Source organism: Paralichthys olivaceus, chromosome 11, assembly GCF_024713975.1.
Source record: "Paralichthys olivaceus isolate ysfri-2021 chromosome 11, ASM2471397v2, whole genome shotgun sequence".
NCBI lineage: Eukaryota > Metazoa > Chordata > Actinopteri > Pleuronectiformes > Paralichthyidae > Paralichthys > Paralichthys olivaceus.
In genome coordinates, this window is record NC_091103.1 from 7,816,529 (window position 1) to 7,844,053 (window position 27,525).

The 27,525-nt window shown below is 41.2% G+C and overlaps 3 protein-coding genes across 17 annotated transcripts in view; 1 reads left to right on the plus strand and 2 right to left on the minus strand.

The window, feature by feature from the left end:
• On the minus strand, nt 1–20,244 carry blmh (bleomycin hydrolase). Its single transcript, XM_020095307.2, has 12 exons — nt 19,936–20,244; nt 17,643–17,840; nt 15,891–16,000; nt 14,862–15,003; nt 14,659–14,747; nt 14,451–14,543; nt 7,368–7,523; nt 7,121–7,279; nt 6,965–7,032; nt 5,830–5,947; nt 5,474–5,540; nt 1–316 (listed from the first exon to the last, which is right to left on the minus strand). The coding sequence occupies exons 1-12, from the start codon at nt 19,943–19,945 to the stop codon at nt 168–170; spliced, it is 1,359 nt and encodes a 452-aa protein (XP_019950866.1). The 5' UTR covers nt 19,946–20,244; the 3' UTR covers nt 1–167.
• si:dkey-52l18.4 (uncharacterized) lies at nt 19,588–24,200 on the plus strand. 3 transcript variants are annotated; one of them, XM_020095310.2, is made up of 7 exons: nt 19,588–19,676; nt 21,530–21,642; nt 21,713–21,869; nt 22,549–22,890; nt 22,986–23,195; nt 23,291–23,319; nt 23,452–24,200. In XM_020095310.2, the coding sequence occupies exons 3-7, from the start codon at nt 21,809–21,811 to the stop codon at nt 23,551–23,553; spliced, it is 744 nt and encodes a 247-aa protein (XP_019950869.1). In that variant the 5' UTR covers nt 19,588–19,676; nt 21,530–21,642; nt 21,713–21,808; the 3' UTR covers nt 23,554–24,200. The 3 variants fall into 3 exon arrangements, with proteins under 3 accessions (XP_019950869.1, XP_019950868.1, XP_019950867.1); XM_020095309.2 differs by lacking the exon at nt 19,588–19,676 and having other exon boundaries at nt 21,527–21,663; nt 21,748–21,869; XM_020095308.2 differs by lacking the exon at nt 19,588–19,676 and having other exon boundaries at nt 21,530–21,869.
• A 51-nt stretch (nt 24,201–24,251) lies between these two features.
• rap1gap2a (RAP1 GTPase activating protein 2a) overlaps nt 24,252–27,525 on the minus strand; it is an 80,545-nt gene continuing 77,271 nt past the window's right edge. For 9 of the 13 annotated variants that reach the window (XM_069534439.1, XM_069534440.1, XM_069534433.1 and 6 more), the window contains 2 exons: nt 27,382–27,484; nt 26,888–27,266 (listed from right to left, as the gene is read on the minus strand). In XM_069534439.1, the coding sequence (XP_069390540.1) occupies nt 27,118–27,266; nt 27,382–27,484 (252 nt within the window). In that variant the 3' untranslated portion in view covers nt 26,888–27,117. Of the gene's footprint in view, nt 27,485–27,525 lie in introns of all 13 variants that reach the window. The other 4 variants (XM_020095198.2, XM_020095197.2, XM_020095204.2 and 1 more) reach the window with 2 other exon arrangements.

Genomic DNA, 27,525 nt, shown 5'->3' on the forward strand with positions numbered 1-27,525 from the left:
TCCAGTAAAAAAGAAAACAAAATCTTTATTATTTTGTCTCAAAGAGGAGGCTGTTTTGGAAGGAGGAGTCGGGGAGGGCGGGGGAATGTTGGAAAGGTAAAAGCAGCCGAGGAAATAGGGCGGAGTCAAACAGACTGAGGTTGGGGCTAAAAACTTGATTTCTCTAGTTATGCCAGGGCTCCCATCGGGTCCCAGGCAGGAAGTACAATGGGCTCCTGTTGCATCACGTCCAGGACATCCGGGGACAGGAACCTCTTGTCTACCACCACCTCGTACACATACTCGGAGAACCAATCGTCTGTCATGATCAGGTAACCTGAAGAGAAAGACAATCGTTTGTTAAAGTTTGATTTGATTTGTTTTCCCCGACACGATGGCAGCTGAATCATCATAGTTACATAAATCACTATTTCATGCTTGGGAAACACAATATAGCAAGCATTTATGCTAATGTGCCATGCTAGCTAACTTTTTAGAGCAGCTGCTTTTTTCCCCCACTGTGAAGTCTCTTAGAAAAAGGCCATAGTCTATATGAATATGTTCATTTGGGCTTTTAACTTTCAAACATTTTTTTTCCCTCGATTTCACATTTGTCACATCTTGTAGCTGAAATATTTCCGTTTCAAAAAATAGTCTATGCTATGAATTTATATCAGTTTTGCCAAAAATATGTCTACAGAAGATGTAAAGATGCATCTCATTGCTGAATGATATAAAACGGAGATAGGGACTATCATTGTTACTTTCTCCGCCTTTCACCCATCTTCTCCTTAAAGGATCTGCAGCCAGAACAAGTCATTGTTAACATGGATGCATCCTAAGAACTGGAAACCAGACTCCTAACCTAACCACAATTCATGTTTTATCCCTAATCCTAACCAGGACCTCAGAAATGAGGTTGTGCCTCGTTGGAACCATCCTGGCATTGGGAAGATCCCTTGTCTCCCTATTGGGATGTGTGCAGGTCATTCACAAAAATAATGAATAAATCTGTTTGGCAAAACAAACAAGACCAGGAATGTCTATCTATACAGTTTTGTTCATCACAGAAAAAATGAAATCTTACATGTCGTTTGAAATAGACCTTTCCTAAAATTAAAAAGGGCAAAGTCTGTCAATATACTGAAAGCTTGATCAACAACACTTCTATAAGAAGACATACATCAGGTCAATAATTGAACCAGATAAATTACTCAATCCTTCACCGGAGGGGGAGGATTAGTTTGCTACGGACAAAAATGTCAATGCACGCTCGTTTTAGTTGCTCTTTATCATTAAAGTCCCTCATGGTTCACACCCTGCACTTGAGTTCAGTACATTCAACACTCATGTTATCACATCTGCACGCCCACACTGATAAAACTAAACAATGCCTGTCTTACTCTCCCTGTCTGTCTCTGTGTGTGTGTCTGTGTGCAAGGTCAATGTCGTCAAATCTGGGTTGGTTATGAGAGCGTACATTGAACTTCCGCTGATGGAAGACATGTTGGGACAACCTAATCTCGTGTTGGAAGAGGAAGCAGCCCAATGCAGAAATGATTTATTGAAATGAAAGATGTTTGTGTGTAAGTCTTCTACGTAATTAACAAAAACTAAATGTTATGTGAAACCAGAGCAGCTCCCATCTAGATACATATTCAATGCGGGATGAGATCTGGAGAAGTTTGTTATGTCTCAGTCTGCGGAGCCAGATCACAGAGAGAATTCCACTATTCTTTTTTTCCCCTGTTGTGACATCCCGCTCAGTCTCGACTTTTCCCCTAATCACGTGTTCAGAATCGACCAAACGAGAGCATCCCTCCCACCGTCGTGCCGACTTATCAAAGACGTCAGACTGACCGCAAGAGCATGCCACAGTTCCAAACAATGTATTGAGGATGGCGCGTCAGTGTGTCTGTTGTGTACGAGTCTTCTTCCAAGTACGCAAATCTTAGATGGCTCGCTGCCTGGTTCTCACTGTGGTGTCCATGTGTGTGGTGATGTGAGCTTCCTGGAACCGGCGTGTTGGGTGGCACGGTGTGTGTGTGTGTGTGTGTGTGTGTGAATTTTGGGTGTCATTATTTGCTTTTAGGGATAGGCTGACTGTTCGGTGTCAGAACAGATGGATGTAGTGAAAACTAGAAGCAGCCATCTTACTTTCCACACACTGTATATAACTTCGGCCACGAAGGGTCTCTCAATCAAAATAATAACAAAAGACCTATAGTTTGATGATGTTGCAAAGCATCGTGAGATCCTGTCTCAATAAAATATTGTGGGTCGCTTGGTTCTACTGTACACCTGTTTAATGGAGGAGCTTCAGCAACAGAATGCACAGCAAATGCTAAGGGATAATCGTGACCAATACAAACAGTGGAAGGCAAGCTTCTCGCTAGCCGGTTAGCCAGCTCTAAATCAGTCAGAGCTCAGTTTAGGATGATGTCCCATTAAGTTCAAAATACGAGCCTCAAATGTGTCCGGAGCTGAGTAAAAGTATGAGTTGTGATGTGAGTGGAGTCATAACAGCAGCTGTCTGAGGGCTAAAAGACGGAGAGACAAGAAAGTTAAACCTCTCATGAGAGACTCTTTCAGGGTTAGGAGGAATATTAAAAGGCCTGAAGGGGGATGTTAAGCCAAAAAGTATAAACACACTTCACTCTCTCCCTCGACTATTACCACTGTTCTTCCAATTTCTCCTTTGTGATCTTTCCAAAATCATCCTCACATCTACTTGAACTTGTTTTTACATTCTTTCATGCTGTTTTCTACCTGTGCTACATCTTTATTTTTTGTTTCATCTCTCTCCTTTGTCACGTAAGCTCTCGCTCTCCTCTTCTACACTGGTGTCTCCATTCCCCCTGAGCATTTGTCAAACAAGCAAAGCCCCTGGATTCCCAAGAGGACTCCACTTCTCAAACTTTTGTTCTCAATAACTTTATTAATTTGGCTGTGGACTGGCTGGGGCCCCAGCCTTCCCCATCTGCTGGTGTTTATGGAATAAGATATGCGTGAAACACATTTGATTTGACTGAGGGGTTTTCACATGTTCTCCCAACAGCCACTACGGTTTGTGGGTTCAAGCAAATATTGTGAGAATGTGTGTGTCTCACTTGTGTGTGTATATGCTGCACTGTGTATGTGTGCATTGCCAGATGATGCATGACTGACCTGAAATACTCTCCTATAATTTGCAGTGGAATGTCGGGAGCAGAGATAGAGAGAAGAGGCAGAGAGGGTCAGAGATGAGAAACAGCCTTGAAAAGGATGAAGAGAATAACAACAGAGGACAGCGAACTCCTACAGAAGCTGTGTAAACGACCTGCTGGGCATCTTAAGACAAACCAACCTTACTTACTTAACGACAAATGTTTTTAGCCCCTGATGCATCAAAATGTATAACTGGAATTGGTGGTTTAAATAAAATAAACTAAAAAATGAACTCAATAAGCTGCCCACTAATGACAAAATGTCAAGTTTAAAAGTCTGGCCATTATGGATGTTTATTCCCCATTCTAATAATGGGGAATAAAAAATGATCAAACCTATATGACAAGGAAATGTAATTGAGGCTTTTTTAACAGTTTAACTATAAACTGTTTCATAAATAACAACCAAATCTTCATGTGAGAACATTATGTTTTGCCAAGGATGATAAGTCTGTTTCTTTTTCTGTTCCCTCTCTCTCTGTCTCCCTTTCACACAAAGCCCAAAAAAGCTCAACAAAAACAAAAACCTGTACGGATTTCCACAAAAACGGAAAGAGTGGCACATGGACTCATTAAAATATGACGCTGGTCCAGGACCAAGGGACAGATCCAGACATTTCTTTGGGGGCATTGCAGGATAGGGTGTTCTTCGACAGAGTGTGTGTTTGATTGAATTTAAGGGGACTGTTGGGCCTTGGTGCAGGTATACGCTTTCTCATAACGAAACATATATCAGCAACAATTAACACAGATGTTGAGTGAGTCTGTCAAACACTCATATCTGCAGGCTCTTGTTCCTGGTCATAATAAGCCTTCTCTGCAGAGTATATCATTTCAGTCTAAAGGCCAAAGCAAAATTTCATTCGTGAAAATAATTTATTCCAACTGCATTTTTGTAATTAGTGGATTTACGTGAGGGGGAGAAATAAATCTAGTCAAATCTAGTGTAGTCATGCCTTGATCATCAACGAGCTGTCGTTACAGTGCTCACCTCAGAGGGAGCGGATCGCTGGAAACATGGAGGGAAACTGTCATTCCTCATTAGCGGTGTTATCCACTTTCATTTATTTCCCATTCCATTTTCATTTTTTCAACAAAATTGAGAATTCAATGGAACTAAAATCAAACGCACTGTGGTTGTTTGTCTCCGCAAACCAGTTCAGTTTCTGTCTACATATTTCTTTTTCCTAATTCAAATAAGGTCACTGAAATCTAATTACTTCATCTTTGACTACAAGTCATAACTGATCAAAAGTTGAAAAAAATTCCCTCTCGCAGTCTTGACATATCACATTCAAGATGGCAAAATCCGTTTTTTTGAGGCCACCATGACCTTGACCACCGAAATCTAATCAGTTCAAGTGAACATTTGTACCAAATCGGAAAATTGAATTTGAATTCCCTCGAAGAGCACCTAAGATATTACATTCATAAGTCAAAACATGTGTTTTGAGAGGTCACATTCACCTTGACCTTTGACCACCTAACTCTAATCATAGCATCCATGAGTCCAAGTTAACTGTTTTCCTACTGGCAGAATATCATATTCACAGGAACATGAAGTCAATGTGACCTTCAGTCCTTTCTTGAGCCCATGTGAATGTGTTAGGTTGAAGAAGTTTCCTCAAGGCATTCTTGAAATCCCCCATTTGAATAAAATAGAAAACTAAATGAGAAATATGTTTCATTAGCAACCAAGTTAACAACCAAGCTAAAAAGCTTGCTAAAACTTAGCAAGCTTGTTAGCTTGCCATTTTGTGTTCCCTATTAAAACTGTTGAACAAAACTATAAATACTACATACAGTACTTAGATCAAAATGTAGACATAGGTTAAGTAAACAGGACGGACAGACGGACAGACAGACAGACAGAGCACACACACACACACACACACACACACACACACACACACACACACACACACACACACACACACACACACACACACACACACACACACACACAGTCTGAGAGTCTTTGGGAAACAGGACACAGCCAATTAAAAGTTCATAAAGCGGCATCACAGGGAGAACTTTTTGTTATCCTGCTCATAATTCAATAAGGACAAACAGGAAGATGATGGTTTGGCATGAGACACAGTACAGTGTGAGAAAGATGTGAAAGACAGATAGAGAGGGGGACCTTGTTGCAAAGGTATGTAACGTCAAGTGGTCTCAGACTTCGGGGTCACGCTTAATAGTCAGTGTCACATTAAAGAAACCAGACTATTGCTCGGTGCTTAAGGTTAAAATACACTTTGCTGTGTGGCAGTGTTGTGATGTGTTACCTTTGTTCCCACGATCATCTCCCCAGGAGTTTTCCACCCTCCACTTCTCATAGCCTTCTTTGCCATCCTGAGAGAGAGAGAGAGAGAGAGAGAGAGAGAGAGAGAGAGATGGAGACAGGCAATGGAGAGATAAGAGTGAGAAGCAGAGACAAGAAGAAAGAAAGGTTCCTGACAGCTGGGGTTACTTACAACAGGGGAAACTGACAGCAACATGAAAAAGTGTATCCGATAGCAGCAGCGTAAACATGCAGCAAGGCTTTGATGCAATTCACCCCTGAAATTTTTGAATGTGTGTACTCCTGTGTGAGCAACGTACTGAACAGACATACCTGTACTGTATGTTTGTGTGAGTGTACCTTGTCTGTGACAGCAGTGAGGATCATTGCGTGGGTCATGAGAGAGTCTCCATATATCAGTCGCTCTGCCTTCGAAAGGTTCTTCACTGAAACTCCAAACACAAGCTCGTGGTTGAACCTAGACACAGATATGCACAAAATGAACACATTACATCACATTCTCAAACTCTGTCTCTGACATGTCCTAACTGATCACAAAAAGACAAAAGGCAAAGACATAACTGTTTCAATGACTTTAAATAATCCTAAAACATGACAGTGCAGGGGTAGAGGTGTGAGGACAATATAAAAGTCCACAGCACTTCCTTCCCAAGCCCAGTATAAAAGAAAATCACCTTTTCATTCTTGTCTTTAACATGCTAAACCTCTTTCCAAGTATAATCTGCTGGCATAAGAAAAGATCTGTCTGACATATTGGCTCCAACACAGATGCTACCAGACATTAGACACCAAGGTGGTTTGGTTCAGTGGGAAAATTTAAGCCTGGCGCCAGCACCTCAGACGCATATGCACCTGAAGAGCATAGATAAGCAACACTTTCACTGTGCAGAGACTGACGTCTCGAGAAGACAGATGGGGCCACGTTCTGTTCATAAATTAGTGCCAAAAATAATAGGAACAGTTCAGTAATGACATCATTATTTAAGATGTAGAAGTTGTTTAAATGTTTAAATGGGTGTAGGATACAGTTTGTTATATTGAAACCCACACTATGCCAATTATTGGGCAACACCGTGGTTCTTGGTTGGAGGTCCTGCTTCGGCCAGGGTCTTTCTGTGTGGAGTTTGGACATTCTCTACGCATTTGGGTTTTCTCTGGGTACTCCAGCCTCCTCCCACAGACATGCAGATTGGGGTAAGGTTAATTAGAGGCTCTAGTGAACATGAGTGTGAATGGTTGTTTGTCTCTATATGTTGGCCCTGCAATGGACTGGAGACCTGTCCAGGGTGTCCCTCGCCTCTAGCCCAATTTCAGCTGGGATTGGCTCCATCCCCACTGCGTTCCTTAAAGGCTAAGGGAGGGATTGATGGATGAATGAATAGATCGATGGAAGGATGGTGGGATGATTCCCATAGGAATCCAAACCTTTCAGTCACATATCATACACTGGTCATCTTTATATCTTTATACTCACACATTCATGTCGTTTATGCCCAGCTTGCCGTGAAAATGTTTCCCAACGTCACACCCAAACCATACAGCCTGAGGGAAAAAACAGTAGCCATGTAAAAAGTTTATGAAGTTCCAACACTCAAATTCACACACGTCACATGCAGTTTTTCCAACTGACCTCTCCCTCCTTGATGGACTCTGCCGCTGCCTTTTTAAGCAGCTGAATGGACTGGTTGTTGTACAGAGTGCTACGACCTCCAACCATGTTACCCAGGAACTCCACGCTGTACAGCTTTCCAAAAGGATTCTGGGGTCGAGGGTCATTTACAAGGCAGATCTGAGGACAGGTGAGTACAAATTAGGAACTGAGGTTCTACGCATTGCTCCCTTACAGTGTTTTAGTGCCAATCATAAGGTGCACTTACTTTGTCCTGAATGTTGTATAGCGGTTTGACATGCTCCCTGTAAAACTCCTGGGGAGTGAGGGGTCCCATGCGATGGAAGTTCTTGTCCTTGTCCCGGTACTCCCAACAGATGGTCTCAGGAGGGCTGCCTAGACAAACACTGGCCACACGGAACACCTGCAGTGCAACACAAAGTCAAACATCACATATCTGGGTTTTATGCCAAACGTGTCAATCCACGACAAGATCATGTATCATACTGTATATAATATGATTGACTCTACAGTAAAAAAGAGAAACACCATGAATCACATTTGTTCTTCCTCATCTTAATAAAGGTTGCTGGAAAGGTTTGATAGTTTAATTTTAAGTTCAGATTTCTAATGCGCAGTCTCCACGTTCCTGCATATCAACCCTCAGTTCCCCTCTTTTTCCTCTCAACGTTGATTCCCTTCCCTCCATCTTTTTACACATGCATCCATTTCCCCATTTTCACCCCACACCCTTGCTCTACATTGGCTTCCTGTGGCGCTAAAGTTCACACTGAGTTCCTGTGGGCTAAACCGGGCTGTTTGGACTGGACCATCTGTCAATGCGGCCCTTCTAAACTCCGGTATAGTTATCTCAGGAATTTCCCCCTTTTTGCTTTTCACCTCTCCCAACATCTGTCCTAATCTCCCGGGATTGAGCAGTCGCCTTTCCTCTCAAATACGATTAAAAAAGGGAAGATAAATTAAGGTGGAGTGCAGTTCATTGTTATTTTCAGACCCCCCCCCCTAAAAAAGGTAAGATTAGATAGTTGCGTTTCATCCGGAGAAATGTGATTCTTTACGGATATTGAGTTTCCTGAAAAACATCATAATAACAGGAAGCTGGGAAAAAGTACATGTTCTAATTGTAAACCAAATAGGCTGATACGTACGGAATATACTGCATAACCCTGTTCCATAATGAAATACATTAGAGAAATACAATCCTCCCATGTGGATGAAATTGTTGGAGTCAGCAGTGGGCATTGATTTAAATCTCAGTTAGCCAATTTAGTTAAATTACAACACTGTTGTCTGCCAACTGGAAATGTGCATAGAAAAGTCTTAACAAGTATTAAGATGCAAAATGTGTGCTCTGTCTAGGAGAGATAAAATTGTGCTGGAGGTTAAAAAGCTGTTTGCAGCGACACTTGGAAAATTGGGATGACAAAAATGAAATTGAAAGCCCACTAAAGTACACAGTAAGTTCAGTTATACAAAACACTTCCCTGTGAGAAATACTGCCAGAGATATGGCAAATTTACATTTAACAGTATTTTGTAACTACACATTGAATAGATGGTCTAAATACTAAATAATTAGTACCACTAAATTACTACCCAGGTTTATGCGGTTCCCCTTGTTACATTCAGTGTTAAAATGAGGAATAGGGAACATCTTATTAAATTGTATATATCCTTTAGTATATGTTTCCCAAGTAACAAAATAATAAATCTTTTGGCTCATCAGCTCCATAATATCAAAACTATCAGGACTTTGAAAAGAATGCGTAAGAAATTGTCAATTCCAAAGAAAGAGACACACATGCTCGAAGGAAATTGCCTTGTTTATGGGAAGATATGTTGGTAGAGGTATGAATTTCATCTGTATAATATTCAAACATGTTTTGTTGTTTCTCAACAATGAGACTGGCTCAAAATTTTGGATTCAGGAGCGAAACTCCAGCAAGCATAGATTTTCCTTGCCACTTCTTTCCAAATCTTTTTTGTATTTCTCATAAAATTACAATTATATTCCCATAATATGGTAAAAAAAATCCAATTATGACTAAATTCTTATAATATTGAGACATCATTCTGGAGAAGTCTTTTTTTCTTCACATAACCTTTATAAACCTGTAAAATAAATCTACAGGAGAAAAGTACCATACTTGAATTCCTCATTCAGGTTCGAAGTTTCATTTCCAACTCCGAACTTCGGAATAATTTGTGAACATCACTTTAGAAGATCAGAATAGATTGATTGTCAATTAAACTTGACTGAATATAGATGTGAGGGGGGGGGGGTATTTTTGACCATGTTAAGTCAACACATTAAAAACCTCTAGATTAAGATCACACAATTGCTTTAAGAACCTGAGCCCAGTGAGGCCACTATCCTACTCACCAAACACACCCAGGAACATGCTCACGTGGAGACAAATGCACCCAAATGCATAAATTCAGGCCTGGCTTACGCAAACAAACAATCCCTTCTTCATTACACAAATGCTTAAAAGTCACAAGAGAGCAGACATACACAAAAATATACACATGAGCAGAGTCAACAGAGACATCTTTTAAACCCTGCGCTTCTAATTTTACCACTCTGTTTAGACTGCCCTGAGTGCGAGACGACATGCCAAGGTATCCCCTGGTCTGGTCTATGTTTGCCCAGATGCCCTCAGCCCCTTCACAAGACATCTGAGCCTCCTCCCCTTTTCTCTTCATTCCTGTTGCTTTCTTCCAAGAACAACTCCGCCCTGGTGACTTCAGACCTTTCAGCTCACTATACGATTCTTCTTTCAGATGTCCCAAGGCATACTGTAAGCATACCCATTCCAATATCCTGGTTCAGCTGCATGCTCACTCATCCTCCCTGGGCAAGGTACATTAAGTAGGTGCGAGGGGATGGCTGGACTGACAGAGAGGTCCCCGTCAGAGGATAAAGAGTACAATGACATCAGAGCAGGATCAATATTGGAACACCTGCTTCCTCAGTGACAGATATACATGAGTGACAGAGGTGGAGGGAAAAGGTGACAGAGGTACAGAGAAGAGGCCCACCTGAGCCATGGGAGAAGAAGGACCTTGGTAAGAGAGGCGATCAACAGCCTAATGGTTACTCTGTACCCTATGTGAAATTGATTTGAGAATTTTTTTAAACTATGAGAAAGAAAATTCTCTGGTGTAATGACACCATGAATGAGCTGTTCCTCATTTCAAAGTGCCCTGTCTGTAGGAAAACAAGTACCACCCCTCACCATGACAAAGGTGCCACAGTAATGGCAGCATCACTGGGGACAGGTTGGTCCAAGTTAAGGTAAAGCTGAATGAAGCCATGTACAAAGATATCCTTAGGAAAACCTGGTCCACAGCACTTAAGACCTCAGACTGGGGACACGGTTCACCTCACAACAGCGCAATGACGATGAGCACACCGTTGAGAGAACACTTGAGTGGTTTAAGGACAACTGTGTCAATGACCTTGAGTGTCCCAGCCAGAGCCCCGACATGAACGTCTCTGGAGAAAATTGAAAAATGTCTCATTCCCCATGAGTCCCCATTCAACCTGACAGAGCTTAAGAGGATCTCAAAAGAAGAATGACAGAAAATCCCCAAATCCAGGTCTGTGAAGCGTGTTGTGATCATACCCAACAAGGCTTGAGGCTATAATCCCTGTCCAGGGGGCTTCAACTTAATACTGAGTAAAGGGTCTGAATACTTATTTCAATTTGATATTTCAGTTTTTAACACCTTATGCATTTGGAAAAAAAAAATCCGTTCATGAGTGTAGATTGATGAAAATGAATTAATTAATTTGAACATCAGGCTGCCACATAATAAACATACACATGTGAATGGGTCTGAATCCACTTTATCAAGCCATAAATTAGCATCTGTGCACCAGTGTTGACGTTCCTCTGAATGTTTTCATATTTTTAAATCACTTGGAGTTTGAATTGAGACTAACGCATAGAGAAAGCTGATCAAGACAACAGCAACACTTCAATATATCTGCATGTATTGGCAACCTTGAGGAAGGCAATTCCACTTTGTCCTCCTGCAGTGGCCACTTTTCTGTTCTGGCTGTTAACTGTGTCTCATTGTCTCTCCCCCACTACACACTTCCACTGTCCACAATCAAATTGTGCATTTCACTTATGTAATAAGACAACACTGTTAAAAGCCATTCAAGACAAAATTAGGATGTGAGTCTCACCCAGGTGGTGTCATATTGAGGAAAACATAGACAGCACTGCTGCGCTGATATGTTTTTACAACTATTGTCTAGAAGGTGGAACTTGTGAGCATAAGCAAATGACACCATGCAAACAGTTTGGATAAAAATGAACAAGGTTTTGATTAAACTTCCATGTTTTGTAAACATGCAACACATATGGTCACTGTTAAATTCTAACAATGGTGTAAAGACATTCATTGAGTGGACAACTGGCAGGACTATCCTGTCGGCCCTGACAATGACACACAGGAACCCACCCACATCGAAGAACAGAGCAACCGAGCCAAGAGCCAGCGGTGCCTCTGAGCCGCAGAGAGAAAGGAAAAGTCCTTCTGGGGGTTGATGGCTGTCTCATAAATTAGACTTGCCTGAAGAGTCACACTCTGTGTGTTCAGAGCCAAGACCAGAGCCGCACATGGTGTTTCTGATTCCATGACGTAATGGAGCACGGAGGAGCTACAGTTGTGTCGTGAGGGATACCATCTGTGTGTGTTTCATGTGTGCAAAGCACTGCGTCTGCATGTATAGTTCCCAGTGAATGTTCCTTTATTTGTGCGTGTGTGTGAGTTGTCATACTTGTCTGTGTCAGTGATAGCAGAGGAGCAGCGACACATACCAGACACAGCATGAAAGAGAAAGACTGGCTTTGAAACTTGAACTGATCTTCGCTGCGTCAATAACCCAGCGTATGGATACTGTCATTCTAAAAGAGTATCTATCTATGAAGGGAAACTGCACTGAACTGATTTGCTCATTCTTGCTGCAGGTGCAGGTTAAGTGGGTTAAACTTACATTGAGAAGACACAAGTGATGCGTTTGATTTCAATAAGAGTGCCTGAATAGGAATAGATTCCTGACATGCAAAGGGGTTCAGTGAAATCAAGCGCACCAGAGGTACAGTGAGTGGAAGTAGAGTCGCTGACATTGTTGCCTGTCATGGCAGTGTGTGTGGGGCTGGTGTGATGAAGACCAGCGCTCAATCAAAGCCACCACGAAGGGAGAGTGGACAGCGTCTCCTCCACACACTAAAGTAGGACTGACACAACACATGTGCGCACGCATAGATGCAGACGCACGTGAACAAGTAGAGGAAACACTAGTTTCCCCACTTGTGAGAGTCCAAGAAAACCAACGACGTAAGCCTATAAACACACATGGACAGCATGACGGCATGTACATAAACACAGTTTTGGACAAAGGTACACATGGACCGCAGCAAAGTGGTCGGAACAAACAGCTCCTACAAGTGCTCTGCTACACAAAACTAATACCTCAATACTAATACAAGCTGTAATAAAAGGTTTATTGCATCAATTCTAATTTACAGAGTTAACATGTATAACGGTGTTTGAGGCAAATCAAACTCCAGAGTTAAAGGTTAGAAAAAGGAGACATTGTATTAATGATTTAAATAGCTGGGATTGACCGAATAAAAATAAAATAAAAATGAATGTGATGTCAATTAACATTAAAAAATCAACTTGTTCTACTGAGGTAGGCGTCCCATTATGAATGATGGTTAACCCAATGGTGCCGGTCAAATGCATTTGCAACATCATCCTTGAACATTGTGGCTCTTTCCGCAGGCCATTCATTTGACATGACTGAATCCTCCATTACCACTAGCCATGACGGAGCGGTGTTTCGCAAAACAAACCACTTCCAGGTGGACAAACAAACACCCTCCACCTCCCCACCCTGTCATGCAGTACAGCAGGAGCCGTCTTGTACTGTTGCACAACATATATTTGTGTGTGCACAGGTTTGTGTGACCAGCCAGCAGCACAATACAACCAAACAGTTGACAACAAAGGCTGCTTAACCAGGCCCCTGAACTGGATGCAATCATCTCAATGGGGGCTGATTGACTGACTGTCCATTTCACTCACACACTCACACAAACACAAGAAGCAGGAATTAAGGCTCTTATGAATACACACCTACAAAGCGCCCAAACCATAAAAGCACAAACATAACACCATGTATTATGAAAGTGTTTGTTGATACAACAGTCCTTGATTTGGAGTTGATTATGTCTTTACTGAACAGCGTCAGCTCCATAAACAAGACCACTATCTTTAAAGTTGGGGCAGTTATTGTGTGCAGGTGATTTTTATTTGTTGCTTTAACACACACTCTGCAGTCCAGAAGTGACGTGAGCACATTATACAGTCAGCAATACATTGTCAACAGGGTGTGCCCTACAACTGTCAATGAAGAAGAAAAATGAAAACAACAGAGCAGTTGAATTCTAAAAGGTAGATGGGTATTTGGCAGGGTCTGTGTTTTTCATTCTTTATTTAGAAAAACCTGCATAAAATCTCATAATATTAGTGGTAAACCCAAATGACAAACTTGGGATGTGGATCACTGACACCAGCAGTTGGTCAAATAATTACTTCTTAACTATTCGTTGCATCTCATCAGCATTAAAAGTGAACCTTAAATATGAACTTTAGTCCTGATCTTACTAATCAGTTTTTAAGGTGAACCTTGAACTCCGTCTAATACTTTATGGTTTCTCTTCCCCTTGGAACATTAAATATTGTCTGATGGCGCCCTCTTCTGGTTAAAATGGAACAATGTCACACAGATAAAACAAGGGTGTAAGCTACAATTCCCTTTCTATTATTTAATAGAATACTAAAAACTTCATAACACCAGTCTCCAAAGTAGAGTTATTGTTTTTGGTTACTCATCTCTGAGACAATTTACAAATTACTTTAATTCCTCTTGTTCTAATGTTTGTTTTTAACCAGTAAGAAATCTGACTATATAGCCATTATCTCTTAATAGTAATGAAGTACAAAAGATAGATACATCTCTCATGTCAATATTAGAGTCACCCAGTGATTTGTTAACTGGTCAATGAAGCTTAAAGTGTTGTAGCAGTTGCAGAGTTTGTATTAGATCAAATTTCAGCACTGCAAAGTCTGCAAACTCTGGAATGTACTACTCCTGGAGCAAGGACTCTAGTTTATCATACTGGAACTAAAGTAAGTGCCGCGTGCATCCAATCAAACAGGGATTAAGTTAGGTTCCCTCAAATGGTTCCTGTTGTGGAAATGCCTGATATAAAGTATTATTAAGGAAACATTTCTGTGTGTCTCACCTCCTCTATCATGGTGTCTACAGCCTCAGACAATTCAGCTTTAGTTGCATCACTTGCCACCAAATTCCTCAGTCGTAGACAGTATTCTCTCAGCTGCAACACACAGTGACACAAAATCAATACATATTTATTGGAGATTACACAACTTACTGATTTCTGAATTTCGATTGAATTTGCAAAAACATGAGTGAAAATGTGTGGAAGGCACCTTCTGATTGAGGATATCGTTCATTCTGCGTGAGGCCTCTGAGCTGTGCGACTCTGGGAAGCATTTCTTTGGAATGACGCCATACTTTTCTGAAAACAGTACAAAGAACAAGATATTTAGCCCAGTCAACTAACTTCAATATTCCACCACTGTTTTTGTTCAATTGTTAGATGATTTATTGTAATATCATGATGAGAACTAACCAATGAGGTTGACCAGCATGTCCCACTGTCCTCCATCATTGGTTGGATTGGAGAGCAGGAACTGCACTAGGCGTCCGTCCACTGGCTCCTTCCTCTGGGCCGTCTCCACGCAGGCTTGAAGGAAGTAGTAGCAACGCTCAACCTGCAGAAAAGAGAACAAACAAAAGCATGAGATGTGGCAGGTAAATAAAGAGGGAAAAAACATAGGACATTAGTTGATGCTATAGTTTGTGGCACAGAGTTATAGTCAGAGACTTGACAGCTGTGAGACTTCAGGATGTATCATATGTTCATGGTAAGCATTTAGAGATCTGAGAGACTTGTAACTCTACACCAGAGTAGAGCAGGGTATAGTTAGAGTTCCACATCTACTGCTTCCTTATTTAGTGTTATTATTGGAGTTAGTGTTAGCCCCCATGTCTGGCACAAAGAAAAGTAGTATTCATGGTGCCACCACTATCCATCTGAACACGTGCAAGAAAACGCCAGGAGGTCAGAGAGAAAGAGAAAGAGAGGAAGAGAAAGAGAAAGAAAGAAAGAGAGAGAGGTGTCACTGTGACGTTAGCCTGGGAATAACAGTGACCACAACAAACAAAAGAGGGTTTTATCTGGACACTGACTGTATAGTGTAACCATGTTCATGCAACTGGATACAGAAGCTTTGAGCTTGAACACACACAAGTGTGCGTGTTACATGTCCTTTGCCATGTATTTACCAATTGTAATTAAAATTGTGTTCTATTGGCTACCATGATGTGGAAACTGCACGCACGCACGCACGCACACACGCACGCACACACGCACGCACGCACGCACGCACACACACACCTGACTGCATAACAAAAACATCCATTTGCTAGAATATTACAAAACTCATTACTATAATCTGGAAATAAAGTTGATTAAGACAAGAAAGAAACACCTGAATAGCTTATAGCTAAGCCGATATATCGAATGGCTGATGATATGGGCTGTTATGAGAACATACGTTTTCGCATGACAACAAAACACAAAGTATTTCTGTTTTACCTTGTCCCAGAAAAAGAGATAGGACTGACTGAACTCAAACTCCTCTATGTTAAACTTCTTCATGAAGGGAAGTCGCATGACATTGAGGCACGAGAAGATCCAACATCTCCCTGAGTGATAAAAAAAGAAAACAACATGCATGTTAGTCAGAATTTCACACGCATATATACACATGTACTAATGCTGACTGTGGTCACAAGTACAATAGAATAATGTTTGACTCACAAGCATTCCTCAACCTGCAAATCTAGAGTGACTTGTTCATTAGGTCATCTACAGCCAAAATTATTTGCTGGTTTAATGATCACTGTTTAATAATAATGTAGGCAGATGTCCTCCGACACATGCTGCAAGTTTTTAGATTGATGCAGAGGTTTACTGGACATATCGGAAGAAATGTTGATTTGATACTGTGCTGGAATAAGTGGAAACCAACAGCTTTTCTTGAGGGAGGGTAATTACACGGTAATTCCGTTTATCAGTTTTAGACCTACAGTCTGCTTTGAAATGATGTGAACATGTTTTTTGACAAATCCTGTTCATTTTTGAGACAATAGTAAAATCGTTTTATTAACAAAAAACAAGAACACATCTTGTGTCATATCTTCCAGATTTGTGTGTGAGCAATGGACAGTGCAGAAGAATTGTAAAAAAAAAAAATTTTGTGTGAAATTGAAATTGACTTGACTCATAAAATGTACTAATTTTACTGTAACATGCAATATACAAATTTTAAAAGTTTTACAAAAAGATGATGAGAAAGAAAGATGATGGAGTTAAGTGTAGTTGGTGTATGCTTAAAAAAGCTGCAGCAAGTAAATATGACAAAAATGACTCACGTGAAACTGAAAGTGTGTCAGAGGCAGAGCACACTTACATTTACAGGAATGGAAATGGGAAAGTTGTCTCAGACTTTTGGACACCACTATTTTTAAACATATGTCATACTTATATTTATTGAAATGCATTTTAAAAGGTCCAGTGTGTAAGATTTAGGTGAAAGCCATCTATTGAAAGATATTGAATATAAAATAATCCTAGTGATGTTTTTCACTAGTGTGTTTCAACTAAATTATACAAATTGTTGTTGTCTTTACTCTAAAATGAGCCCTTTATATTTAAATACTTTATATTTATGCCAGGAGTAGGTCCTCTCTATGGTGGCTGCCAAGTTTTTTACAGTGGAAAAGACTGGACAAACTAAACACCTTTTGAGTTTTATGACAATGAAAGGTTTCCACAGGTTCACTTTCATGTTTGGAATGGGAGGGTGATGTGAATGGTATTTAGCTGCAACATGTAACTTCACCACTAGGTGTCACTACAAACATCCTGCCAATATAACTCTGCAACACATCAAAAGTTAAAGTATTTGCATTGAAGAAATACTTCAGATGTCAATTCCGAACCATTTATGTCAGTTCCAAAGTGTAATAAATAACATTTGTTTGTGATCTGTAATAACCAGTTTAAACATTCACATACTGCAGTATCAAAGACATCTGTGTAAGAGGACTACAAGACTAAATCCTAGCTCCTTCCAGTTGCACACGACAGCTGCGGACACCGGATATATAGTTTTTATCATACATCACGCATATACCCCCTGATGACTAAATTTAGATCCCTCTGAACCTCAGGCCCTCCCACAGAATGCATGAAGTATAAACCAGCATAAGACATCACTCATTTCCAAACATATCTCTTACTCCTTACTGGAAGGTACACATGTTTCTGTAAATTTTGTCCTACCTGAGTTTTTCTGGTTGGTGATGGGCTTGCCCTCTGTGGGGATAGAGTGCTGGAAGATGTGCACAGTATCCTGGACAGTCTGCCGGTGCAGACAAACCTCCAATGGGTCAATGCACGTCGACACATTCTGGGCCAACAGGTAGCGTGGCTCGGCCCGCAGCCGCTTAAGGAAGGTTGCTACCTTTTCCTGACTCAGACCTGGGGGAGAAAGAAGGAAGGATTAGGGATGGCTGGGTACAATGAAGTACAAGCAGATGAAGAAGTGAATAGCAAAATGAATGTTGAAAGAGAGGAGGCAAAGCAAAGCTCCAATAAAGTAACATGTAAAAGGAAGTTCACAGACAGAGAGTCTACACTTTGGAGGAGCAATTTCCTAGTGCTGCCCCAATTCCCATGAGTCATCTGTGCACTTTAGGCATACACATTTCCCACACTCTGACTTATGAACAGTCACGTGGTCAGAATAAGTTACAATAATGTGTGGAAAACACCAGATCAATAGTCATAAAGTTACAGCCCATGCTTTATTGAATACAACTGTCTGCTGCATCATTTTATCCCACTGTCCATACAGAGATTATAGTGGAGAACAGTCTACTAAGGATATTAAACTCAATTATGATTTTAGATCCGATAAAGTCGGAGGGACAGGAAAAGCAAATAATGAAGAAATCAAGAGTGCTTTCCAGTAGTACTATAAGTGGCCCGACAGAGCTGAGGGCTGGCATCACTCATCTGGCTCCATCTGCGTGAGCAACAAACTGAGAAGCTTGTGTAGTCCCACTGGTAGAGAAGACGGAGTGGTACACATAAACACGTGTGGTTGGTAATTCCGTCAAATAACAGTGCAAAGCAATTAAACATTGAGAGGGACATTGACTAGTCATGCATGTGCCCTAGAGTTCAACCCCTCTCTCAGCTGCATTCTGTTATTTTCCATTGACACAAAGCTGAAATGTACTGACCGCCACAGTGTCAAACTTAATTAACTGTCATACTCTAATTATCAGGGGGGAGAAAAGCAAAAGAAAGCCTAAGGCAGTGAATATTACGAGAACAAGCCTGCATGACGTCCTGTGTTTGAGTTGTTTGACATTGATGAGCATGGAAAGATCATCAGAAGACAGATAAGGAGAAATCTGTCCAATGTGAACGCTCTGTTGGTAGCAGAGTAATGGCAGATTGCTGTAAACTAACATCAGATTATGGCAACACAGGAAAAGATGGGTCTGAACAGATACAAGAAGAGCTGAGAGCTCAGTCTGTTAGTTGGCTGGACATGTTTTCCAACCAGGGGATGAATGGTGAGGACGTACATCACACACAGTGGTTTTCAATGGGAGAGGAGGGGGGGGGAGCACAGGCAGCCGGGGTGACTTGCAAATTTACACATCACTGGTTACACAACTGGCTTTATTTAAGCTAAGCACTTTATAATGCCCCTCACTGGTCCATGTGCAAATGGCTGGACAACAGCTGACAGTGGAGGCTCAGCAGACATCAGACCCAGAAGCTGACAAAGACACACACACACACACACACACACACACACACACACACACACACACACACACACACACACACACACACACAACCAGGAGTATTATGACACCATCAAGGTCCTTGTTGCTTTGATTGATTTAGATAAAACCTGGAGGAAATACATGATGTGCCGGGGACAACAATTCAATACCAAGATCTGTGGCTGCCAAACAAAACGCGTTCTGAAACGTCAGATTCATGTCAGATTGAAACTGAAAGAAACAAAATCTCAGTCTCGGTTTGCTGAAGGTGAACTTTTACACCATCAGCCGCTGTTAGACGGAACTCTGAAGAGGGTGCTGCAACACGGAAGACACTGTGCTCTCTCTTTAAAGTGTGTCCCCTCATGAAAACCCCACTTCAATGAATCGCTGCCACTTTAAATACTTTGACAGCTTCTGCCACTTCCAACTCTATCCCTCACTAGCTAGCTGCACATGCTAGCGCTTCCAGTCCCTGGAGCTGACACTAGCTTTTCCCCAGCGGGCTCAGGTGTGTTAGCTGCCCGGCTCCACGGTCCGGGTGTCGGCACCTTGCTGACAGTCTCTGGGGGGACTGAACCGGGCTGACTGAGCTGAGGAAACATCGGCGGAGTCATGCTAGCGGACTGGCGTGCTAACGCGGTGCTTGCTAGCTTAGCCCGTTAGCTCCCTCAGCTGTCACCATCCGGCTGTCAAATACACGCAGAGCTCCGGCTGCCGGGGACACGGAGCCCCGGCACCGACACGGGGGAGAGCAGCACCCGACCTACCAGTTGCCATGTTCCCGAGGAGCTTGAGGAGCGTTGTGTGTTTTCCTGAAAAGTCGCCGGCTCTTTGTTTATCTCATTCACCGACAGTCAGTCAGTGTGATCGTAGGGTGCGCTTGTTTATGGACTCGCGGTCCGGTCTTAGACGTGGCGGCAGGGCGGAGTTTACCATTTATTTATATTCCCACCCATCCAAACCGAGTCTCTGGCATTCATATATGGTGTATGTTCTATAAATGAAATCCATCCGGCAGAAAACCGGATCATAGACTGCAAAGACGAATGTCCTGACCCCAGAGAGACACGTGGTCTACTGAGGCCTCAAGCAAATTTATCCTGGGGCCCTCAGGATTATCAACATGATGCCATAAATGATCTTACACTAAGGAAGGGCAGGACGTGTGAAACACATTTATTTCAAACCTTTCACTTACACAAGTACGTTTTTCAAAAGAAAATGAAAACAAAGAACATTAAAACTTTCTAATGTTCAATAAACAAACATACAGAGCTCTCACTTGGAGCTGCACCATCACACTTTTATACTTGAAATAAAACTGTGATTGAGTCATTATTTTATTTGAGGCACATCGGCATCTATCAATCTAGGTCAAGTTAAAACACAGAGGCACACCATATATGCTCACACCATCATATACCCCCCCACACACAATATCTTAAGCCTACTAACAAAATATAAAATCTATCTATATCCATATGTAAAAATATAATATGTAAATATGTAAATATAAACACACACATACAATAGATTAATATATTCTCCAACAAGTGGTCAGTCCTTGTGTGACTTCTAGTTTGTCAGTCTTGAAAAAATCAACAATTAACAATGAACTGTTTATTTATTCTGAATCTGTCGATTCCAAAATTTGCTAGAAATATAGATGTCTTATCTCAAAAGTAAGTAGATTTTATTTTGAATGTTAGCTTTTTTTGCTGAAAATCATTTTATTATGGCTGAAGATGTAGAGGGTGTACAAAGTAAAAACCAGCATGTGCTTATGTCGTATTAGTAATTAACATCTTAAAGTCACCATACCTTTCTCTGCTTGCCTAGTTTAAACCCTTTTTTTTCTAAATACTTCTAAATTTTATTTAGTTTTAAGCTTTATTTAAGTTTTAGTCTTTAGTTTCTTCATATTTAAATTTATTTCTATTCTGGTAGCAGGAACAAAAACAATTTCACTACGCATTGTACTGTGTATGATTGAATATGTGACAAATAAAACAATCTTGAGTCTTGAATCTTGAATAAAGTGAAGTAATTTCTAATACACACACACACACACACACACACACACACACACACACACACACACACACACACACACACACACACACACACACACACACACACAGTCATATTAAAAAGCTCATACAAAGACACTAAATACTGTATAACCAGCTGAGGTTGAAGTCCAGCAACCTTAACAACTTTAATCTGAGACTGTGTGAGACTTTATGAGGGTCAATTATTTAGTCTAGTCTGATTACCATTCTTCTCAACAGCTCATTTTCTAGTAAATTGTTATATTACTCATATTTGCTTTCATTTGCTGTTTGTGTGTGTGTGTGTAAGGACGAGGAGGAGGGGGGTGATAAGTGGCTTACTTCCTTCCTTCACTTCCACTGGACAAAACCCGCAGCAGGATAAAGAAAAGCCTGTCATATTACTGAAGATGGGAAAGTAAAGTGAGTGACAGACCTACTGAGGTAAGCAGATTTACTACGGACCACAGTTTTTACAGAATTTCCCAAACAGGTCCCACAGCCTCACTGTCAAGCCTAAACATGCAGACTGAAGCTGTGCTGAGGAAGTGCACGGCCGCTCTGTGACAAACCTCCACGAACTCTGGCGATGTCAGACATACACGGCTATCTCCTCTGTGCCATCAGCTGTCTCTGCTTTCTTCCTGCTGGTAAGTAACATGATTTACTTCTCACAGATCTGAAGTCATATTCTCTTAGAACAAATGTATGTCATTTGTAGTTTGCTCAGGCTTTTTAAACCTTGTCCCTCTAAATTCACTACTTCATCAGTGCAATACCTTTTCTAAACCTGCCGTTCTCTTAGTTTGTGCTAAAGCTCTGGAGCTACTTCAGAATTATTCCTTGTAATTAGTGAATCCTCCTCAAACTGTTCTCTGTCGTGGAGCGTGAGGTTAGAAATTAAGAATTAGAAATTAGGTTAGAATATTTCACACATTGCATATCGGCTATTACAAATGTCACCCAAGTTCACAACTTTTCATATAAACGCTCTGTAATTCAGCTCGATAAAAAGCATTACAGCAACAAAACATAGTGGTTTCACTTTGCAGACAACTTGCTTAAGAGAAACTGAGTCGATGAATGTTGTTGTCATGACGGAGATCAGCACCTGCGAATGTCTGTGTCAGTTGGATATGGTGAAATAAAAATAATCAAAATGACCTGACTGCGATTTTGACCTGCGGTTTGACCCAGATTACATGTGTGAGTTTATTACATAACTATATATGACTCATGACTCTTCGGGTTTGTTGGATACAAGACACAATTATTTTAACCGGTATACTATCAGTCACATTGAGCTAAAACTAACTTCCTCTTCTTAAGGTCTCCGTGCTGAAGAATGCAACCAGGCTGTTCTGGCAAGACGTGGAAAACTGGACACACCAGAAGGGGGCAATCTGCTTCTCTCCTGTGTAATCCAGCACTGTGGAGACCCCTGGACAGGGATCTGGATATGGAAAAATGTTACAGATGAAAAGTTCAGCACCATCAAGAACTCAGATAGACGTCATGTGACCAATGAAAGGATCTCTGTAAATCAAACCCGCCTAGTTTTGAATTTCCTGACAGTTCGCCAATCAGATGAAGGTACCTACGGATGCAAGGGGACGTGGGGTCAAGGTGACACTGATCTGGGTCATCTGATTTATGTGAGCATCACAGCAGGTATATAGAATCATATATGTTGGGTTAAATGTGAATCTGTGTTTTCATTATGATCTAATCTTATTTGTGCCCATTTCTTTTCTTCCACTGTGCAGCCGTCCCCTCTCAGAGGATCTGGTTTCACAGGATTTTGGTCTGGGCCGGTGCTTCTCTTTGTATTCTCATCATTCTTGGATTAGCTCGTCATCTGAGTTCAAGGGTCGAGCCTCAGCCGCTTCCCAGGCCGCTGTCTGCACATGTAGCGGTATACAGAGACCGACCACACCCGCCTCTGCTGCAGAAACATGGCTCTCACTCACACAGTGGTATCTCTATTTTCACTTTCACAGCATGTTACAGTAAAAGAAACAAGTACTGAATCTGCTCTCTTCACTAGTGTCTATGTGTTTCTATTTTACAGCTCCCTACAGCTCCCAGCAGAAGGATGAGGTGAGTTAATACTCTGTTTTAAGACAATATGACATTTGCAGGATGCACCACATTGTTTGTTTTCCCAGGTGAGGCTTGAATATGTTTTTTAAATATTGCATATGATGCGTTTTTTCATGAATCAATTTACAGGTGGTGTATGCAGACATTTCCAAGGAAGTACTGGGGCAACAGAGAGCCACCAGAGAGCCCACCCTGGAGCCCACTGTGTACTCAAGTGTCAAATTTTTCTGACTGCAATCAAATTACACTTCTTGTTGGACAGGGCTTGATCCTTGATGTTGTCAGGAAACGTTGGACATGGACCTTCATAGACCAGAAGCTTCTCATTTCTCATTCTTCATGTTTTTAAAGTTTCCTTCCTGAATTTTGGAGATAAACTCCGGTTTTTATTAACTACCAAGTCTTTTAACTGATCTACAGTTTGGCATTACTTTTAAACTTCAACTATCAGAGAGAACTTGATGAAGCTTTAGTTTGTCCACTGATTTACTTATAAGCATTTACACTAAACTTGTTGCAGGGATGGGAAGGAAAAGAAACCATCAGTGCACATGCAGTTCAGAGGCAGATCTAAGAATTTCCCAGCTTTCTTAAACTGTGTTATGTGAAATGAATCCTTCAGACCACTTCCTTTTTTCTTTAACTGGCAGAGTTATGTAGTTCTAGTTTTGACAGATTACACTGTGATGTAGTAACTATTTGAATCATGAACAAGAGCCGCAAGCCAGAATGTGCTGCAGGGAGAAAAAACTTAAAGTTTGTAGCTACAAATACACACATTTTCATTTGTTTTTTTAAATGTGTTAAACACAGGTCAGGTTTTTTCACTATGTGTTCATGTTTGTTAAATATTAAAGTTAGGCAGAATTACCCCTGCATTCAGTTGTGAGTGTTGTGTGTGATTGTAAAAGAAGGAAAAAAACACATAATTGACACAAAATACAACATTTTATTTTAGAATAAATTCTCAATGGCACGTTACATAACCAAATATACATATACATGTTTAGACATCTTTTAAATTAATAGATTTCTTTTTATCATTGTCACCTTATTAATTAACGTACTCTGCACTTATATTTTTACATGACATCAATGCAAAAAATGTTTTTTTAATAAATTAAGCCTATTTACAGAGAAAAGGCTGCAGGGGCATTTAGGCGATACCTGCTACAAACTAAATGACCAGAGGGTTTCTGTTCCTGCTTCCTTCACTCGAGGTAATCACTGGTCTACACTAACTGAGGATTATTCTGTGTTTATTAGTTTATTTAGTCACCACGTCAGCTTCTGGTCCGGTCACATCAGAAAGGTGCATCTTCCTTGAGAACAGCTTCCTGGCACGTTTTGCCTGAATTACAGAGGTTTTTGTAATTTGGGAGACCTGAACCTTTAAGACTTCCTGTGTTTTAATGTGACAGAACTTCACAAACTTTTATCATAGCTACATGAATGGTTCTCTACACAGTTTCTGTCACATTGGAAACACATTGACGTCTCTCACAGCTTTTTCTTAATTAATGCTCTCCCACTTTGCGTGGCGAAGAAGTTTGTGCAGCTCCAGGCTAACCCTATGGTATAGTTGAGGATTAAAGTAGACCTATTGTCCCATTGTGCTTGCAACTTGACTTTGCAATTTACTTCCGAGGGACAACTTACACAAAATAAAACTTCAATTACAAAAAAAAGCTCAAAATTCACATTGAGCGTGTTTTTGCCAAAAGTGGTTCAAAGGTTAATTTTAACCTGAAGCATCTTTTTCAAGTCATCGTCCTCATTATCATCAGTGCACATGCCGGGGAAACCTTAACAACCTCTGAACATAAACACAGGTACACCGAGCTATAGCAAGCTTCAATGAGAGGTATCAGAAGGTGAAATGATTTCAGTTAAGTGCAACGTCTGTTCTCAGCCAAAGTGGTCATCGATAGGTTACCCACAAGTCTGTGCTGTAACCAGATGCAGAAGATTCTCGTCCTCTCACACGGTGAGAGAGAGAGAGAGAAGAAGAGAGAGCGCATCAGTGGTGAAAAGGGCTATTGATAGATTGTAAGGCGCAGCTTTGGCTGAACAAAAGCTTATGGCATATAATGTGTTGGCAGTGTCTCATATTGTACCTCATGTGAGCTCATGTCCGCTGACCAAGTACTTCAGTTCAGGGATGTGAAGTCAACCTTACACACCCACGCAGAAATGCCATCATAGTATCGACTCAATCTCAGCAGCGTTGTGTTTACAGCGCAGTAGACACAATGCAGCAGCTAGCAAGGTTAGAAAAGCTTTTTTTCTGTTTTAAATATAAGATGTTCCCAATAAAAGCCTTTTTATATGCAAAGAACAAGTTCAGATCCTACAGAGGAAAATTAAGACTCCCAGTGTTGCCACCTCCAAGGCTTTGCTATTGTAAGGCTACATCCACAATATGTTTTCAAAACTAGAACAACATGAGGTTTTAGCTCCGTATCAGTTTTAATCCCTGTCCATAGTAAAGGTCTGTTGAGCAAAACAAATATCACAAGTCAAAGTTCTACAACTCCACACTAAGCCACGCACTTGTTCTCACAGGGTGGAAGTGAAGGTAACATGTGGCCACTCACGATCAATGGGCATGTGCATGCCGAATAGTCTTAGATTGCTTAAATGATATCTTATCTACTACGCATGTGATCAGTTGCAACATTGGAAAGAGCAGAACTTAACTGCAAGGGTCAGCAATGCATTTAATGATCCATGTTGCGGTCTACACTGGTAGCCGAGGCTAATGGCCTTTTGTTTCTTACGGGGTCATGTCATAGGAGCCTGATGAATCAGTGAAGGCTACCTCAGGAAAGACATAAAAGGCCGAATGAGTGTCTACGTCATGGTTTCCAAACGTCACCATTTCTGTCCGTCAAGGCTAAAACGCAGCCCCAGAGTTTTCAAACTGAAGCAGGGCCAGCAGTTTCCAAACGTCTCTATTTTAGCTGTGGTAAAACTCCGGAGTAATGTGGACGCCAGACGTATTCGTAGCAAAGATGTTGCAGTTTCAAATGAAAACATAGTGAAGATGTAGCCTGAGTGTTTGTGTGTGTGTTTGTGTACTTGTTTAATTTCAGGCAAAAGAGGAACTGATGTCAGACGTACCCTTCGAGGCCAAAGGCAAAAGCAACTTCTTTGTGTCTGACAGTTCTCGAGGACGTCCTCTCCACTTGATCGCAGTTCCCTGGATACAGAGTAACAGTTCGGCCATAACGTCTCACGTTCAGGTCTCTGTATCTCTCTATCAAATAAGATGATTGAGGAAAAACTGAGGCACAGTGGAGCTCAGCCTATGCTCACAGTATTACAGCCATGCCGGGACTTTTAAGACGATGGGAGCAAATAGCAACTCATACAGCGACTTGTAACATCGACTAATTTCTGCAGCTAAAATTTGATGAAAAAGAAATCAGCTGTTCCTCCCTGTACACTCACAGTATTGTTGCAGTTGGGAATATTGTCAGATTATCCTTGGCCTTAGGGATCTACAGTGATTATGTGGTTGTGGTGGTGATTTCTGAATTTTTCTAGAAAATTACTATTATTATTTTTGCAGCTCCATCAGCTTGTGTTGTCCCTTTGTTGTGCAAGTCTGTTAGTTTCCGTTCCACGATGCTACTCAGACTGAAAGAGAAAACAGAGAAGTGAGATGCCAGTTAGAGGAGATTGTTCACCGACAGCTGGAATCTATCAATCTGGGCTCATTACATTTATTAACACCAGCTCCACAGTTTCATGATCCACAGACAATAATTCTGTCCATGTAAATGTCAAGTTTCAGTCGATGAAAGGAAACACACACGAGAATATTATTTGTACGCTAATCTGACAAACTGCAAATTTAAAACTTACAGCTGTAGATGAGTGGCTCATTTTGTCAAAGCGGAACTTCAAGTTTGACCTTGGCGATGTTTTATTTTTCCCATCTGCAGCAACCAGAAGAAGAAAATGCACAGGAAAGAAAGGAAGTGCTCATCAGAAATAACAAAAAATATATATATTTGTTACCCCGTGTGCCTGTGTGTGAAATAAAAGATTTACCTGTAGGACTGCGACACATGATGACAGGGGTACTTGATCCCTGGCTGTCGACACTGAGAGAGGGGCTGAAGGCAGAGGAGGCAGCTGTCGAGGGGTGACCAGCCTGGGGGGAGGGAACACAGATTTAACCCAGAGGAAGGGGTG